Source organism: Hydra viridissima, unplaced genomic scaffold, assembly GCF_058129835.1.
Source record: "Hydra viridissima isolate aposymbiotic clone 2 unplaced genomic scaffold, HvirCarnegie_v1 scaffold_16, whole genome shotgun sequence".
NCBI lineage: Eukaryota > Metazoa > Cnidaria > Hydrozoa > Anthoathecata > Hydridae > Hydra > Hydra viridissima.
The window spans coordinates 8,404,479-8,421,495 of record NW_028324315.1 but is presented as its reverse complement, the minus strand read 5'-3'; the positions used below and the strand labels follow the sequence as shown (position 1 = coordinate 8,421,495).

Here is a 17,017-nt window from a genome sequence, read left to right as displayed (position 1 = left end):
CACAAGTAGTAATTCCCCTTATATAATACCTCGTCTTGATTTTAACATCGATCTAACGCGTGGAAGGAATATTGATGGTATAAAACGCTTGAAAATATGCGTATATACTTCACATTTTTCAATTTATATTCGTTTTCAATTCATATCTCTCTTGCACAGAGTCTTCACATTTTGGATGCTTATGTTTTCACAAAATAATGTTCGGTGCTTTCACAACTTTCTTCATGAATCCATGTTTTATGTGTAGAGGGGGCAAAAATATCATTCTCGGCTCGACAAGTGGTTCATGTGCAATATTGTTCTGTCCAGGAGCTAACTTTTTGCGGAGTGACCAGCTCTGTCGACAATAATGTGACACAGTTTGGCACAGTTTGGCACAGTTGACCTGTTCACAGATGAAACAAAAACGCTTGTTATAGCCGAGCTGCTATCTCAGTCACAGAGCAACGACGTTCAGGACATATATTCCAGTTGTATCTGCTATGCTGGATGTGGTTCCTTCATGTGTGCTGCGTAGCCAACAGGTGCAGACTGATAAACGTTGCCGTTGTGTAGCAAAACAGCTTTGAGGCTAAGCATTAATGAATCAATGAAGGGACGCCACTCTTCGTGATTCACAACCCAAGGCCGAGGAGAATCCTTCAACGTTACAATAGAAATAGAGACTGCCGACTTGCGTGAATAACTTGGTGATGTCATGATGTCAGCTTCTAAACATAGAAACTTAAGCACCTGGCGACAGCAGACACCATCCCTGCAGCGTGGAACTCAACAACTCGGTTTTTACTTTTTTCACGCCCAAATATCTGAGCAACTCGTTCAGTTCTGACTGTTTATCAGATGGTGGATCATCTGATGAGCAGCGCTCAAATTCTGGCTCAATGTCACTTTCGATTCCTTGCATAGGAGTTTCTTCATCTGGTTCGTCTAAGGTCCAATCCTCGGGTGGTCTCGGGATTTGGAGACTGTCGTCATGTGGCACAGGTCTCATTGCTGAAGGCAAATTTGGATGTTCAATTGACTTTTTTTTTTCGGCATGGAAACCAGATACTTTAGTCAAACAAAAGTAACGGTCCGTCACGTGGTCTTTTTGTTTTCGTCAGATGATGAAAACAGCAAACGGTGTACACTTACGAATGCCTCTGAGCCAGTCTCTTAGATTGACAGCGCATGTTGTGCTGCGGATGTGAGACGCCCGTGTCTTGTGTAGTACATCATTCTTGCAGCCGAAATCTAGATGATAAACTTTCTTCACGAGAGCAGTTATAGAACGTCTCTGAGAAGATAGTGTGTATTCGCCACAGATGTAGAAGAACGTATCGCGGCTGTTACGACATTGACGAGACACATCGCCAGACAGCAAAACGGTCATAGCATTAGATCTATTGTTTTCTTGAGTGCAGGAGTCTGTCTTACTTTAAATAAGCAAGCAAAATAAAAAGCATTTCAAAGCTAAAAACGTTTGTAATTTCTTTTTTATTGACTTACGTTGACCCATTAAAATCTGACGACTGGCTTTTCTTCAAATATGTAAAGAAAGTTATTTAAATACAAAAGCAAAAAGTAGAAATGATTTAGCCTTTTTGTCTGTTTGTTTGTCTTCCAATTCACTTTTTAGAACTCGGTGCCAAAGACTTTGTTGATAGATCAAGAAAGAGCTAGGTTTACAAATATTACTCAATGTTTATTTGAACCAAATTTGTTCATCTGTTAAATAGTTACTTTGTCCGTTTTCAAAAACGAACTGACAAATATGTGACTTTAAATAGGCACTTCACATCATTTTAATATCTTTAGCTATAATTATTACCAAAATATGTGAAAAATATAGACTATTTCAAAATGAGTTCATTTTTTTAAATTTGGATAATTGGTTCCCGAGTTATGACGATTTATGTATTGCCCAATAATGCCTGTTTCGGGTCGAAATTTGTAAAGTTTTTCTTAAGGATTTATGGCACCGAAATTAAAAATTTTATTTACTTTTCAATTGGCATCGACGAAAAGACTAACAGTTGAGCAGAATTAATTAAGTATACTCATTCTACTTTTTTTTTTTTAATTAAAGGAATCAATGTATTCAATTATGCAAATTCTTTTTGTGATATAGTTGAAGCAGGGGTTGTTTTACCCTTTTTGTGGGCATATGGGTCAAGACCAACAAAATTTCTGTAAAAAGCGTAAATATCAACTTAAATTAAAAACAAGAGCCTTTTCAAACTGTAAGAGTGAACAAATTCATAAATTTATGAAAATACTAACAATATCTAAGAATCCAAGGGCTTGTTTTCCCCATTCGGGGCAATTCCCAATTCGGGTCAAAAGTAACAATTTCTAATTAAAAAGTGTAAAAATTAACTTTTGTTTAAAAATAATATCTTTTCATCCTATAAGAGTGAACAAACTCATAAAAACTTATTAAAGTTCTATAAATATGTAAGGATCCTAGGGCTCGTTTCCCCATTTGGGGGAATTGGGACAAACAAAACACATTTTCGGTGAAAGCTGTAAAAAACAAGAGCTTTTTCTATTATTTTTCTATTATTAGAGTGAACATGCTCATGTACACTTAAGAAAATATGTAAGTGGGTCATAAGCAATAAAATCTCTGTGGAAACCATAAAAAACAACTTTAGTAGAAAACAAGAGCTTTTTCAATCTTTAAAGCATTTCATAGTGGTCATATGCTGCTGAAAGTAAAATGTTAATGATAAATTCGATTATCATTAAAAAAGTATAATAGATTTATCATTGTTTACATTTAAATAGTAGGATCTGAAATAACAATCACAAGATTTTAAACTAATAAATACTGAAAAAAAATTTCAGTGATTATAACTTTTATAACAAGATCATATCTCCTTTATCAAAGTCAGATAACAGTGGAAATGTGTAAATACTTCCAGCTTCTGATTCATAAATAACATCATAATGTTTGCTTGATTTTTTTTCCGACTTCCGCTAATCTAACAACATCTGCTTTGCACCAAAAATACTCTTCTTCATCAACTTCTTTTATTTTATGAAGAACAACTTGCCCAACTAAACTACCTGGATCATCTAATAAAGTCGGTAAAAACTGGACCTTTTTTTTGTCTTGCAAGATGTGACATTCTAGAATCCTTTAACTTTCTAAACAACTCTTCTTTTTGTTTCTTAATCAAGCCATTGTGTTGACTTTTTTCTTTTAGTGTATTGTTCCTTTGTTCTGGTGGGGGCAAGTTGCATGTGCCAATGATAGTTACCAAGTTCTCCATCAGCTCACTTGAATTTAAGTCAATACGTTTATTTCCAGAAACTTTAGTTTTAAAAAACAGCTTCAATGAACATTTTTCCCCCATTACATAACGATAAAAATCTAATCGACTTCTAATAACTTGCTTCCTTAAAGTATTATTATTATCAATTTTTGAAGATTTATCTTCTGCTTCTTCTACTGTTAGTCAAACTTGTGATTTCAATTGAATAAGCACATTTACTATATTTGCTTTTTTTTAGTGATGCTTTCTTTTCTGCATCATTGACACTTTCTTTGAAATTAACTCTACTTGTCGCTCTTTATACTTTAATTTCATTTTTTCAACACTATGAGAAGCTGTTTCAATTAAAATGTAACGCTCTTCTTCTGATTTTGCATCCAGCCATTGTTTGAATTTTGGCATTTGGTTTAGTTCGAAAAAGTAGATCCAGAATTGCAAAATCACTTTCTGAAGCTTTGTTAGTCGTTGGTACATTTTCAGCAGCCTTTTGAATTTGATCATCTGAGTTCCAATATTTACTGCCTGGGAGCTGATCAATTGCTTGTCTTTCAAGTATTATTAGAAACTAGCAAAAAAGCAACCCGTAATACGGGTTATGGTCGGTCTGTTAATTTACAGTGGCTGTTTTCCACAATTTAAAGTTGCAAAACCATAACTATTACCCTTTTAGAAAAACGCCTTCAAATTAAAAAATATGCGGAGGTAAAATAATTTACCAATTATTTGACATTGAGTAATTTACAACTGAAATAGGTCATCTCAGTGTGAGGCAGAACCATTTTCCTCGACATTACTAAGTTCAAAACAATACGTTTTTAGTTACTGACACAAAATAATATTACTTCCTCATGCTTTAAATTGACGAAAAAGTAAAGCAAAATTCGTGTTATTTTTATAACGTGAACTTTTATTTATAAGATTAATATAAAGCGAACGTAAATTTTACATGAATCAATAATTCTTTGGCATCCCCTTGATACATGTTTCTTTAACAAAGGAAATTTTCTTTAAAATGTTAAATGCACACAACTAAATAAATTTATTCAAAATATCTGACCATTTGACTATTGCTATTTATGGCACTAATCTGATCATTTTTATATATGGCCTCTTTGTTTCAATAATTTTTAGTAAACGGTTATTTGCTACCATTTATTGAAAATTCCTTTTGTTACTCGAAATTTAATTCTCTTTAATAATTTGACACTAATAAAGAACCTCCCTTCCCCGTTTTTGCCTTAATGGTGGTCAGGAGAATAGATTTATCTTTATTAAGAGTTATCAAGTTTTTGATAAAGACATTCTACCAGAATAGTAAAATGTAAAACAATGATTTACATGTGTAACAATTTTTTCTTTTTAATATATATAAGAATTTTTTCTTTCCTCAAAAGTGTTGCAAATGCAAACTAAGATAATTAATTAGTTTAACACCTTATAAAAATTAAGTAACTCGATATTTGACAAATGCGCAAAACTACAATTATAACCCCCCCCCCCCCGTTTAAAAAGATCCCCAAAGTTACGTACAACAAATAATTAGGAATAAAATAGAGAAGATTTTTAAAAATTGAACTAATTGCATATATTTATATCATTTTAACTGACAAAAATTTACAATAAAAGGTAATCAGGCCTTTTTTTAAAAATCGTATAAATGCGTCAATCGTAAATCTTAAAGAAAAAAAAAAGGAATTATAATACCATAACAAAAAAAAACAACCAAAAAACAAAAAAAAAAACAAAAAAAAAACACCAGAAAAAAACTGAAAATCGATTTACCTATTTATAGTAACCTATTTTGACATGGCAGTTAATATAAACATTTATCGAAAATTTAACTATAAAATCTATTTCGAAGTACAAAAGGATTAACAATACTAATATATATATATATATATATATATATATATATATATATATATATATATATATATAAATCAAATTAAGATATAAATTGTATTTTTAGCATAATGTTGTCTTGGCTTTAAGTAAATAAATAAAAGCAGTAAGTTTCAATAATGAAACTACCTATCATTCATTTTTAACAATAGACACCAACATGAAGGTGTTTATTGTTAAAAATGAATTAGAACACAAAACATCACAACAATAACACATAACAATAGAATATTTACACTCTTGATCCTAAAATCCAGCGAAAATAACAAACCAAATTAAAATATGAAAGTCAAAATTAGAAAACCAATTTAAAGTTAACTATATTTATTTTTTTACTAAACATATAAATACATAAAAGTATATTTGTTTCTATATTCAATATTTGTTATTCAATTACTTCAAACTTAGGACATTAAAACACCCTAGATTTAAAGATCAAGGTTGCATACTCTCCCATACAAATTACGCTAAACATTAACAGACATTATTATGAGTTTCAAGAATAATTAAAAAAGGCTAGACAACACAACCTAGCTCTAAAGCAGTAACATAGCCTGACACTAAATGCTGCCAAGTCATACCTCTGCTATAAGTTAACCGCTTGGCTGGCAAGGTTATCAATCTAGCTCAATATAATGCCAACTCACACCACTTTAAAAACATGGAAACAATATAATTTAAACATATATACAACTGCAAACAAATATGGTTTTATATAACACACATAAACACATTTTATAACAATATTAAATGACAGATATATTTATCAAAAACTATAAAAAATATACATATATATTAAAACAATAAATTTATACAAACAAAATGTGCTCACAACTTACAAACAGTAAATTTTCAAAATAAAAATCTTAAGACCATAAATTAAGAACATTAGAAAATATAACATTATTTGTGTAACACTTTTCACCTACCACACCTTGAATGAGATGTTTATTAATTTTGAAAAACAAACTATTAAATGCTCTCATTCTTGAACATGCAACATATTGTTGACCATCAGAGAAAAATGGTTTTTTTGAGATATACCCCAACTCTATTAAATGTTTGACCGTGACTTTTATTAATTGTCATTGAATAAGCCAATCTGACAGGAAACTCACGACGTTTCAGAACAAAAGGTAAATTAGAACCTGATGGAGCCAACTGAATTTGAGGAACAAAAACCCTTTACCACCAGAAACACCTGTCAAATCCTCTGCATCAATAGAATTATTTTGAAGAGCACAAACTTTTATTCCAGTACCAATGCATAACCCAGCTTTGAGATCTAAATATCTAAGTAGCATTATTACACAACCAATTTTCAATTTTAAACAATGAGGTGGCATACCTGAAGGAGTTAAACTATTCAAACACTCAACAGGAAAGTCATTTCTTTCATTAAGGTCATCAGTATCAATTTGATCAGCACTTAAATAAATTTTGACCTTACCCGGCAGACATTCAAGCACTTCTTCATTTATTGATAATGAATCAACTTTAGTTGGTGTTAAAATCATGCATTTAGAATAACCATTTTGATCAGCATCTCCGAAAATCTTTTCAACAATCCATTTATTTTCTCTAATAATGCACTGATTTGGTATTTTAATGCATCTTTTATAAGGATCCTCCTCTTTGACAGGTATTGTTCCATTCCCAAGTTTTAGTAGCCATTGGGAAAATTCACCTTCCCCATCTTGTACTCTCATATTTTCAGTTCATGCAAACTTCTGCACCAATTGCCAATGCAAAGAACATTTTATACACGATTCTACTATCTCAGCTGGTTGTCCTCCTTTCACAACAGGCAGAATTTGCGTAAAGTCACCACCAAAAAGAATGATTTTTCCTCAGAATGGAAAGTTGTTGTTGCAAATATCTTTTAACAACCTATCAATTGCATTTAATTCTTTACATGCTCATGTAAGACACTATACTCGTTGCTTCTCAGTTTGTTTCGGTTATTTCTGATGAAAGCAAGGCGCTGGCCTTTGATTTTAACATACGCATCTTTTATGGCAAAAAACTGTTTCAGCAATAGCATATTGCTGAAACAGTTTTTTGCCATAAAAGAGTGAAGAAAAAAATTGTCTAACTGAAAGTTTATATTGTAATACTGAGAAAATGTAACATGATTTCTAACCAATGTAGCACGTTCAGGGTTGTGAACCAATTGATTATGCCAACCAGCATCACCTCTTGGAAAAAATAGAGGATAAACCATAGGATCTAAGTTGGAAGACATACTTGATAGAGTTTTAAGAGGATGACCTCTTGGGTAAATAACATCTTTCCTGGAAACAGGTAGTACACCAACAAATACAACTGCAACTTCATTATGTGAAGGGAGACTGATAGCGATTATAGCAATTTATGCTGGAACATCATGATTCCAAAATATTTATAGCAAAATCATGTAGTAAACAGCGCTAAAGACAAAAAATCAAATTGAGATAAAACAAATTGTATATATAGCAAAATAATTTGTATTGGCTTTTAGTAAATGATTAAAAGCAGTGATTTTTAACAAAATTACCTATTTAACATTTTTAATAACAGACACAAACATGAAGTTAAGCCAAATGCCTATTAACTCAAAAGATAACAAAAAAACATCACAGCAACAACACACACCATAAGTTAATATATGTATATAATATAACTTAAGTAAGATAATATTCATATATAACAAAACATAAGTAACAACATTACGCAAAATGTTATTAAAATACATTATTATGCATTTTTAGAATAATCTTTAATAATAAAGGCTTGAAAACAGCTAGACCTAAAGCAGTAACAGTTTGACACTAAACACCATCGTGTAACCCTCTGTTAAAAGTACATCACTTGGCTGGCAAAGTTGACAAATCTTGCTCTAAACGTTTACCAAGTCACAGCACTTTGAAAACACGCAAACAACATAATATAAACATATGTACCAACTATAAACACAATAAATGTGTTTAAATATGTATATAAGGTTAAATATATATACCTCATATACATATTTAAACACATTTTTAAAACAATCATATAACACATATCAACACACACACAAACAATAAAAAAACACTTTACATTATTATAAAAACACATTGATAAAACAGCTATAAGTGTGCAAATAAAAATTTTAAAAATGATGCCAGAAAATTTAAAAAGATACAAAATATATATTTACAAACAATACTCTTCACCTTCTTTTTTTTTCATAAGAACTGTAATCCTCACAACAAAATTTAACCTTTACATACTATAACATGTGACATGCCATGTCAGTGCTGGCACAAAATTTTAATTTATTTTCTAAATTTTCTAAAAAAGAACAATAATAGTTAATAGCATCACAGAAATTTCAAAGTAGTAATAATTTCAAAGTAGTAATAACCATTTTATGGAAATAGCATTAGTATAACTTTAAATAACATCCATACCCTTATTTTCCTTCTAAAAAATAAAATAACAAAAATAAAACTGCAAAAAAAGAAAAGCTAAAACAAACAAAATATAAACGATTTAAAAAATTAAAATCCTTTCTACTTTTTCTGATAAAAATTGAGAAAGTTTTAGTAAAAGGTGCATAAAATGTTCTAATAGCAAAACTGCAAGTTTCTATATAAAACTCAGTTTTCTTTGATTTTTGCTAATAAGACTTGTGTCAAATGAGCGTTTAAATGCTCCGCTCAGTTTAACTGCCGTAACAACTAAGAAATCACTCAGCAATGCTGACTAGTTTTGAGCATAAACGATTGTTTATGATAATATGTTCGAGGCAGTTAGAGGTGTATGAAAGGTCATACAGGATACGATGCTTCTTGCACGGTTGCATCAATGAGATGTAAAGTTTCGTTAAGAACAATTATTTAAACATGCGCGTGTGTCATTTTGCAGGGAATTGGTTAAAAAAACAGCTCGCAAAACTTAAAGTAAAAAAGAAAAGGGAGTCGTAAACAATATAATTAGGGGAGAGACGGCTAGGTCATGGGCACCTAATAATAACGTAGATATTACCTATTTGTTATACAATAAAACTCAATAAACATTCTTATTAGAGCGTAATGATTGGCACTCTTTTGCTCTTTACGTTCATATAATACAAATAATATTCTCTTTTTGCAGTGTTCAATACAAGTTCAAAACTCACAAATAGCTAATAGAATTAAAATGTTCATTAACTGCAAGTTTGTTTCCTTTAAGGAAACAAAAGAACTCTTTCCAGTTTTAAGTGACCGCACTCAGTATAAAATTGAAGACAATAATTGACTTTTTCTCTTCTACAAGTGCCCAACCGCATTAACGTCGCGCACCTTTTAATAATGTTAGTAGTCCTTATCCGAGCCTCAAGTCTACTCGAGACGGCTAAAACATTAACTTTTCATCATCCTTTTGTTTGCAGACAATAGTACTGTCAAAGAGTCAGCTATTTTCCCCTCCTAAACAACCTGAACATGGTTTAGGCTAGTCTCCCCTCTTAAACAACCTGAACGTGGCTTATTTCAAAAACATCCCAGCAAACATAAAGACGTCTTTTAGCCGTGTAAAAGACGGCGTTTCAAGATCGGAGAAGACGTCTTAGAGATGTCTTAAAAATGTCTCCGTTGTCCGTCGAAAAGACGTCGTACTCAAGATTGTTTACAGAGGCCTTACTGAAGACAGCCTAAAGATTTGTTTAATTATATTTTAAGAAAACTGTGCAGTATTAATGGTATATTTAAGTTGCTACTACCGATTATAATGGATTGACAACATTAAAACCACCATTAAGCAAGTTTAAGTTCGTACTATGTGTTTTAGAATTATTATTAAAGAAGAAAAAGAAAACTATTAAAATAAAAAAACGCAAATAATTTTAAAATGTATATATAATACAGTTAGCTGGATTGTTACCAACTATCTTTTTACTAAACAATTTATACAACATATAGTAATATATACAATATACATGGCCTACTTAAATACACGGCCTTCTTTTCTGCTTAAATCGAAAAAAAATAGAAGGCCAGTTTAAAAAACGTATATTCTGTTGGATGGACAAACTTTCTTAACATATTTTAAATGTTGCGCTATAAATTTTAAATAAGTAAATACGGCATAGGATAAAAACTTGAGCGTTTTCTAAATCTTATCAACTAAACCTCATACACTTGATTGTAGCTTCTTTTTATTAACAGATAGTAATTATGGTTGATAAATGCTGTGTTGTTGGTTGTACCTCCAATTATCTTGCTGGCGAAGTAGTTCCAGTTTTTGGTTTTCCAAAAGATTATGATTTAAGAAAGTTATGGGTTAGATTTGTAAATAGAAATTTCTGGACTGTCACAAAATTATCTTTGATCTGTTTAAAACACTTTGAGAAAAAATTCATACATAAAAGAGCATTATCAAAATGATTTCGTTTGCTGTATAGCCTGAAGCCTGTTCCTACAATATACCCTGCTAGCATACAACTGCTTCTCTTCCAGTTATATCTGGACCAAGAAAATCACCAACTAAAAGAATATTTCAAGAAGATGAATATCATAAATTCTTATCAAAGGATATTATTGAAGATGTTAATTCTCTTTCAGCTGCTGATTCACCAGCAGGATATTTATTTTCCAAATTTGATGATTGTGTTGTGTTCCATAAAATTATTCAAAATGAACTACACATACCTGATGCTGCTGAGTCTATTTGCATCAACAAAAATTTACATGTCCAACTTTTTTATAAAAATCTTCCAGTTACCTTACCGCTTTGGTTCAGAGTAACCCACCAATGTATTTTAAAAAGGAGTATGCTGGAAAACCTCAATTCACACATTAGCACAGAAAAAGAAAAGTTGTCTTCTATTCTTGAAGAACTCAAAAGTTACCCAATAAAAAAAAAAAAAATTTATTCTTCAAATGTTCTTCAATTTGCATTGATGTTGCGGTACACATCACTGCAAACTTATCATTTACTGCTTATCAAAAGATCTTATAATTACTTTTGATGAAAAGTATTTGCAACAATGTACTGAATATTCTGGTGGCAATTTAATTGGGATTAGTGAGGAAAATGAATGTTATAGAAGCATTGTTTCTTTCATGGTAGTTGGTTTGATAGAAATTATCTCCTGTGTTGTCATAGCAATTCCAATTGTAAAATTGAACAGTGACTAGTTAAAATCTGAAATTCTTAACCTGATTCAATTTTTAATAAAAAATAGTTTTAATGTTAGAGGTGTTGTTTGTGACAATTATGCTTCAAATGTTTCTTCTTTTACAAAATTACTTGATACACATGGTAAAAAAAAAGATTATAATACTGTCAAATGTGCGGTGGCAGATTCCTTGTCAGTTTGAAAGATGTTATTTATAGTGAGAGTATAATTCAAATAAAAAGTTTAGTAAAAGAAGAAATTGACATTTTTGAAAATGATATCAATGCTGATGAAGATATATAACATGTTAGATCCTTGATGGAGAAAATCAAAGAGATTTTGATAGTGTGACTTTATCAGATGGTTCTCACAAAGTTGCCAGTTACATTGCTGGTTTTATTGCCAAAATATTGATGAAGAAGTTTTGAGTATGATGCAAATTGCTTTGTATTCAACATTTTTAACAGGAGTCAACTGATTATAATTATTTAAATAAATTGTCCAGAGGTGGGCTAACAACTCCATCAGTACTGCTTTTAGAATATGTCTGTGACAGTTTTGCTATGCTAGATCACATTTTTTATTTATTTATCAGTCTCAAATGCAACACCGTAAAGCAGCAAAGTTAGTCCTTGGCAGTAGAGAAGGGTATCAACCATTTTTATGTACAAACCATCAAAGTCATGGAAAAGAAGTTATACACATTGTTATTTCAAATATTTATTTTAATAACACCAGAAAGAGAGTCAGGGATTCCATTGTTGCAGTTAACATTGTTGCATTTAAAAAAAGACAGAGAGAAAAATGAAAATATTTTGTTTCATTTTTAATCAGTTTTTGTTAGAGTTTTTTTATACTTTTGAAGCTTATTTTTGAGAATTTGTGTACTTATATTTCTTTCACAATATTAACAGTCCCAAAATTTCTATTGCCAAATATAACCCATATCTTTCTCAAATCATTGAACTTTGGAAACAAAAACCTACTTTACAACAAATATAATTAGAGGTGCAACCATAATTAAAAGCATTTTTAACCATAATTATTATCTTATATTAAAAAGAAGGCACAATTAAGTATTCAAAGTTTAGTAGAGTTTAGATGAAGCTAGCCAACGTAAAATTTTTTATCCTGTGCCAGATATTCTACTTTAAATTTATAGCGCGATAATTAAAATTGTTTTGAGAAAGTTTGTCCATCCGGCAGAATATGCGATTTTCAAACTGGCCTTCTATTTTTTTTCGATTTAAGCAGAAAAGAAGGCCGTGTATTTAAGTAGGCCATGCAATATACACAATAAAAAAGAATATTTCTTTTTAGTTTTAGTTCATTTTTACAATACTGTCCAATTTGCTGTTTAATTTCAACATTTGAAACCTTTTCAAATCTTCTCTTTACAACTGCTAAAAATCAAATAAAGCATCATGTAGGATATATTTATCAAATATATTGGAAATAAATCTAACTTAACATAGATTTTGAACAAAATTAAAAGTTGAATAATTTAAACTTGTTTTAGATTACCTTCTATTAAGCCATACAGTTTAGTTGATAATAAACCAACCTTTCCACCAGAAGCTTTTAAATTGAACTGTGTCAACAGGTTATTTGTAAATAATCTAAAAAACATATCGAATTAATAATAAATTTATAAAAAATATTAAACAATTTTTAATTATTGATTTCCATAATTACTATACATAAAAAATATATTTACCACACACAAATACAAAAAATGATTGCTATACAAAACGTAATAAAAAAACCTATTCATGACCATCTTGTCAGTTGTTTAAAATCTTCTGCACCTAAAAAACTGAGCTCTTTAACCTAAATAAAAGTTTGGCAAAATAATTATACAAAAATAACTATTTTCACTTTTAATTTATATGGATTATTAAGTTTTATATATGGATAAAGATTTACCAAATCAAGACAAACACAATCATTCTCTAAACTTTTGATAAAATCCTCATACTCTGCAATAGTGTCTAATTTCCTGATTGCAAAATTACTATGGGGTTGTTTGTTTGAAGCTAAAATGATCTCCTGGTTTTCAAGAACCTTTGAAACCATCTTGAACATCATGTGCTGGTATTCTAAATTATATGAAGAAAATGAAGAAAGAAATATATAGAATCCAAAACATTTCTTAATACATTTTCAAAATTATCTACAACTATTATTCTTATACCTAAAAAAAATCCAAATGTGAGTACAAACACTCTCCACATTTTACTTACTGCAAATAAAAAAATCAAGTAAATGTTAAAGAGCTTACTTCCAACTTCCATAGGAAACTTATTTTTAAGTAACTTCTCGGGTCCAAGCGCTTCAATCATGGTTTTTTTCTTGTATGTCTGTTTTCTAAAGCTTTTTGTTTGCTTCTGATGAATGAGGTATAACTAAAGCAAAAAAAAAATTATGTGTATAAATAAAAAACAGTTATTTTTTTTAATCGACAACAGATCTTTTTTAAAAATTTTTGGTACTTTTTTTTTATTAATACATGTTTTTCTTATTTGAATGCCTGTCCAAGGCTGAGGCTTTAGCTCCTCGAGACCACAAAAGGTGAGGGATAAGAGGAAAGGGGAACTTACAATTTTTTTGTTTAGAGTCTATAAAAAAAAAAAAATTATACATAAAAAAAAAATTGATTGTTCCATTTCAGTTGATTGTGAAGATAAAAATAAGTGAGGCAAACATAAAGTTAACAATAAAAGAATATTCCAACTTTAATGAACAAAAAATATAGTAGAAAATTCAAAAGTAATACATACATAGTGCACCAGAAAACGAAGGTGATTGTTCCTCTGTTGTTAAATGTAGAGGTAAAAAAGTGTCAGCTAAAAGTAAGAATTCAGTAATAGTGTAGATTAAAAATATATAAATCCTAATTTTGAAAAAATTGAAAATTAAGAGACAAAGTGTACCAGAACACAGATTAGATTGTTTGAAGGTAGATCCAGATGAGAAATGAGAGTCAAAAGATCTTTTTAATGATTTTTTTTCAACACAGATTTAAAAACTGGTGGGGGCAAAGGAAAATCAGGTAACTCTAAAACATAACAGTTTTATTATTTAATTTTCTATTAGTATTTATTCAAACATATTAATTTACAATATAGATACAAGATAGTTCTTGCCCAAATCATGGTGTAAAACAAAATCATGAAAAAAAAAAAAAAATTAAGACGTCTTATGTTTGCTGGGATTAGTGCTTTACAAATTTGAGCACGTGCTCGTTTTAGCATAGTAGTGGACCAAAAAAGTGATGTAGGTCATGGGACTCGGCGCTTCAGTCTCTTCGAAACACCATGGTGACAAAATCATGACCCTGACGATAAGGACACTTTATCCTCTACACTAGTAATTGGAACAAAGCACAAATGTTTTTCTTTCTCCCTTTTTGCATACTTAGCCGTCCACTAATCGCTAACATTAACATATAATTCAGTTAAAACCGCTAAACTTATTTAAATATATATTTGATGCCTATATTTGCTGTGTATTCATTTGCTGTGTATTTATAAATATTTACAAATATTTTCTTTACTATATATTTTGTTATTTCTTAATCAATCAATATGAATATTAATAGAATACATTTTATCCGCAATCTACAACATAATATTCTTTCCTTATATATGTTTAAAAAAACAACATTCTTGAAATATTCTCACTGGCCATCTCTCACATATTCTACATTAGTAACAGATAAATGAAATAGTACGTTACTTATCGAGCACCCTGTATAAATCATATATATTCAAATTACGTTAGCCAAGATAATCGTTTTTTTTTTAAGTCCTAATCAAGAAATAAAATTTTAACTTTTATACAAAAGAATAAGTTTGTTAATAAATAGAAATTGTAAACTTATAGAAAAATTGTATACAAATTATTAAATATGTTAATAAATATTAACAGTGATCATTTGTAAATCGTCTCAGGTTCGATGCGAGGGTAGCGCCACATTGCGAACTTTTATTCTTTTTCCGGGAAGTTGAGTTTTTGTCTTCAAGATCGGTTAATTCAGCGTTTTCAATAAGCATACAAACTAAGATGTTTTATTAATCAGTAGTTGAACCGAAACTTGATACTCAGATAGAATAAGGTTAGAAAATATTACGATGAGAATAAGGTTAGAAAAAATTACGAGCAGATACTTAATAAAGTTAGAAATGTTAAATCTCTATAAAAATAAACGAATATTAACACTAGGCTAGAACAAGAAGACTTAGGAGAGAAAAATAGTGAGGAAGGTCAATATAAAAACGAATATTGACACTAGGCCAGAAAAAGAGATTGAGGCTAGAAATGCCGTGATATAGGTCAATATTAAAACGAATATTGATACTAGGCTAGAACTTATAGATATAGGCTAGAAATACCGAGACAAAGGTCAATATTAAAACGAATATTGACACAAGGCTAGAATTAAGAGAATCAGGGTAGAAATGAACTGAGAAGGGTCAATAGTAAAACGAATATTGACACTAGGCTAGAATTAAGAGATATAGGTTAGAAATACCGTGATATAGGTCAATATTACAACGAATATTGACGTTAGGCTAGAACTTAGAGATATAGGTTAGAAATACCGTGATACAGGTCAATATTAAAACGAATATTGACGATAGGCCAGAAATAAGATCATGAAGCTAGAAACCCATTTAAATAAGTCAATATTAAAACGAATATTGACAATAGGCAAGAAATAAAAGATTGAGGCTAGAAATACCGTAATATAGGTCAATATTAAAACGAATATTGACACTAGGCTAGAATTAAGAGAATCATGGTAGAAATAAACTGAGAAACACCGTGATATAGGTCAATTTTAAAACGAATATTGACACTAGGCTAGAAATAAGAGAATCAGGCTAGAAATACCGTGATATAGGTCAATGTTTAAACGAATAAAAACACTATGCCAGAAATAAGAGAATCAGGCTAGAAACATAGAGAGATAAGTCAATATTAAAACGAATACTGACACTAGGCTAGAACTTAAAGAATTGAGTAGAAACACACGGAGATAAGTTAATATTACAACGAATATTGACACTAGGCTAGAGCTAAACAAATCAGGCTAGAAAACACTGGTATTAGTCAATATTAAAACGAATATTGACACTAGGCTAGAACTAAGAGAATCAGGCTAGAATCATACGGATATAAGTCATTATTTAAACGAAATATTGACATTAGGCTAATACTAAGACAGGTAGGCTAGAATCAACGGATATAAGTCAATAATAAAACGAGTATTGACACTAGGCTAGAACTAAGAGAATAAGGCTAGAAAACTAAGAGATTTAAGCTAGAATCAACGGATATAAGTCAATATTAAAACGAATTTTGAGACTAGGCTAGAACTAAGAGATTTAAGCTAGAATCAACGGATATAAGTCAATATTAAAACGAATTTTGACACTAGGCTAGAACTAAGAGAATAAGGCTAGAAAACACTGGTATTAGTCAATATTAAAACGAATATTGACACTAGGCTAGAACTAAGAGAATCAGGCTAGAAAACACTGGTATTAGTCAATGTTAAAACGAATATTGACACTAGGCTAGAACTAAGAGAATCAGGCTAGAAAACACTGGTATTAGTCAATATTAAATTGAATATTGACACTAGGCTAGAACTAAGAGAATCAGGCTAGAAAACGCTGGTATTAGTCAATATTAAAACGAATATTGACACTAGGCTAGAACTAAA

At 30.3% G+C, this 17,017-nt stretch overlaps 3 protein-coding genes and 1 pseudogene across 7 annotated transcripts in view; 1 reads left to right on the top strand and 3 right to left on the bottom strand.

Annotated features, from left to right (window-relative positions):
* Nucleotides 1-1,573, top strand: part of LOC149877923 (uncharacterized) — an 8,035-nt gene extending 6,462 nt beyond the window's left edge. For 2 of the 3 annotated variants that reach the window (XM_090074187.1, XM_090074186.1), the window contains one exon: nucleotides 1-1,573. This exon is cut by the window's left edge and continues 60 nt beyond it. The gene's annotated coding sequence lies outside the window, so the exon portion shown is untranslated. The other variant, XM_090074188.1, reaches the window with a different exon arrangement.
* A 1,203-nt stretch (nucleotides 1,574-2,776) lies between these two features.
* On the bottom strand, nucleotides 2,777-13,066 carry LOC145184620 (uncharacterized; annotated as a pseudogene).
* LOC149877922 (uncharacterized) lies at nucleotides 5,194-8,641 on the bottom strand. Of its 3 annotated transcripts, none has more exons than XM_090074404.1 (2): nucleotides 8,360-8,641; nucleotides 5,194-7,591 (listed from the first exon to the last, which is right to left on the bottom strand). In XM_090074404.1, the coding sequence occupies exon 2, from the start codon at nucleotides 6,869-6,871 to the stop codon at nucleotides 6,287-6,289; it is 585 nt and encodes a 194-aa protein (XP_089930530.1). In that variant the 5' UTR covers nucleotides 6,872-7,591; nucleotides 8,360-8,641; the 3' UTR covers nucleotides 5,194-6,286. The 3 variants fall into 3 exon arrangements, with proteins under 3 accessions (XP_089930530.1, XP_089930529.1, XP_089930531.1); XM_090074403.1 differs by lacking the exon at nucleotides 8,360-8,641 and adding an exon at nucleotides 7,699-8,344; XM_090074405.1 differs by lacking the exon at nucleotides 8,360-8,641 and adding an exon at nucleotides 7,951-8,344.
* Nucleotides 13,067-13,110: 44 nt separating the features above from the next.
* On the bottom strand, nucleotides 13,111-13,658 carry LOC149877921 (uncharacterized). The gene is made up of 2 exons (XM_090073545.1): nucleotides 13,568-13,658; nucleotides 13,111-13,385 (listed from the first exon to the last, which is right to left on the bottom strand). The coding sequence occupies exons 1-2, from the start codon at nucleotides 13,626-13,628 to the stop codon at nucleotides 13,141-13,143; spliced, it is 306 nt and encodes a 101-aa protein (XP_089929671.1). The 5' UTR covers nucleotides 13,629-13,658; the 3' UTR covers nucleotides 13,111-13,140.
* Between the last annotated feature and the right edge of the window lie 3,359 nt (nucleotides 13,659-17,017).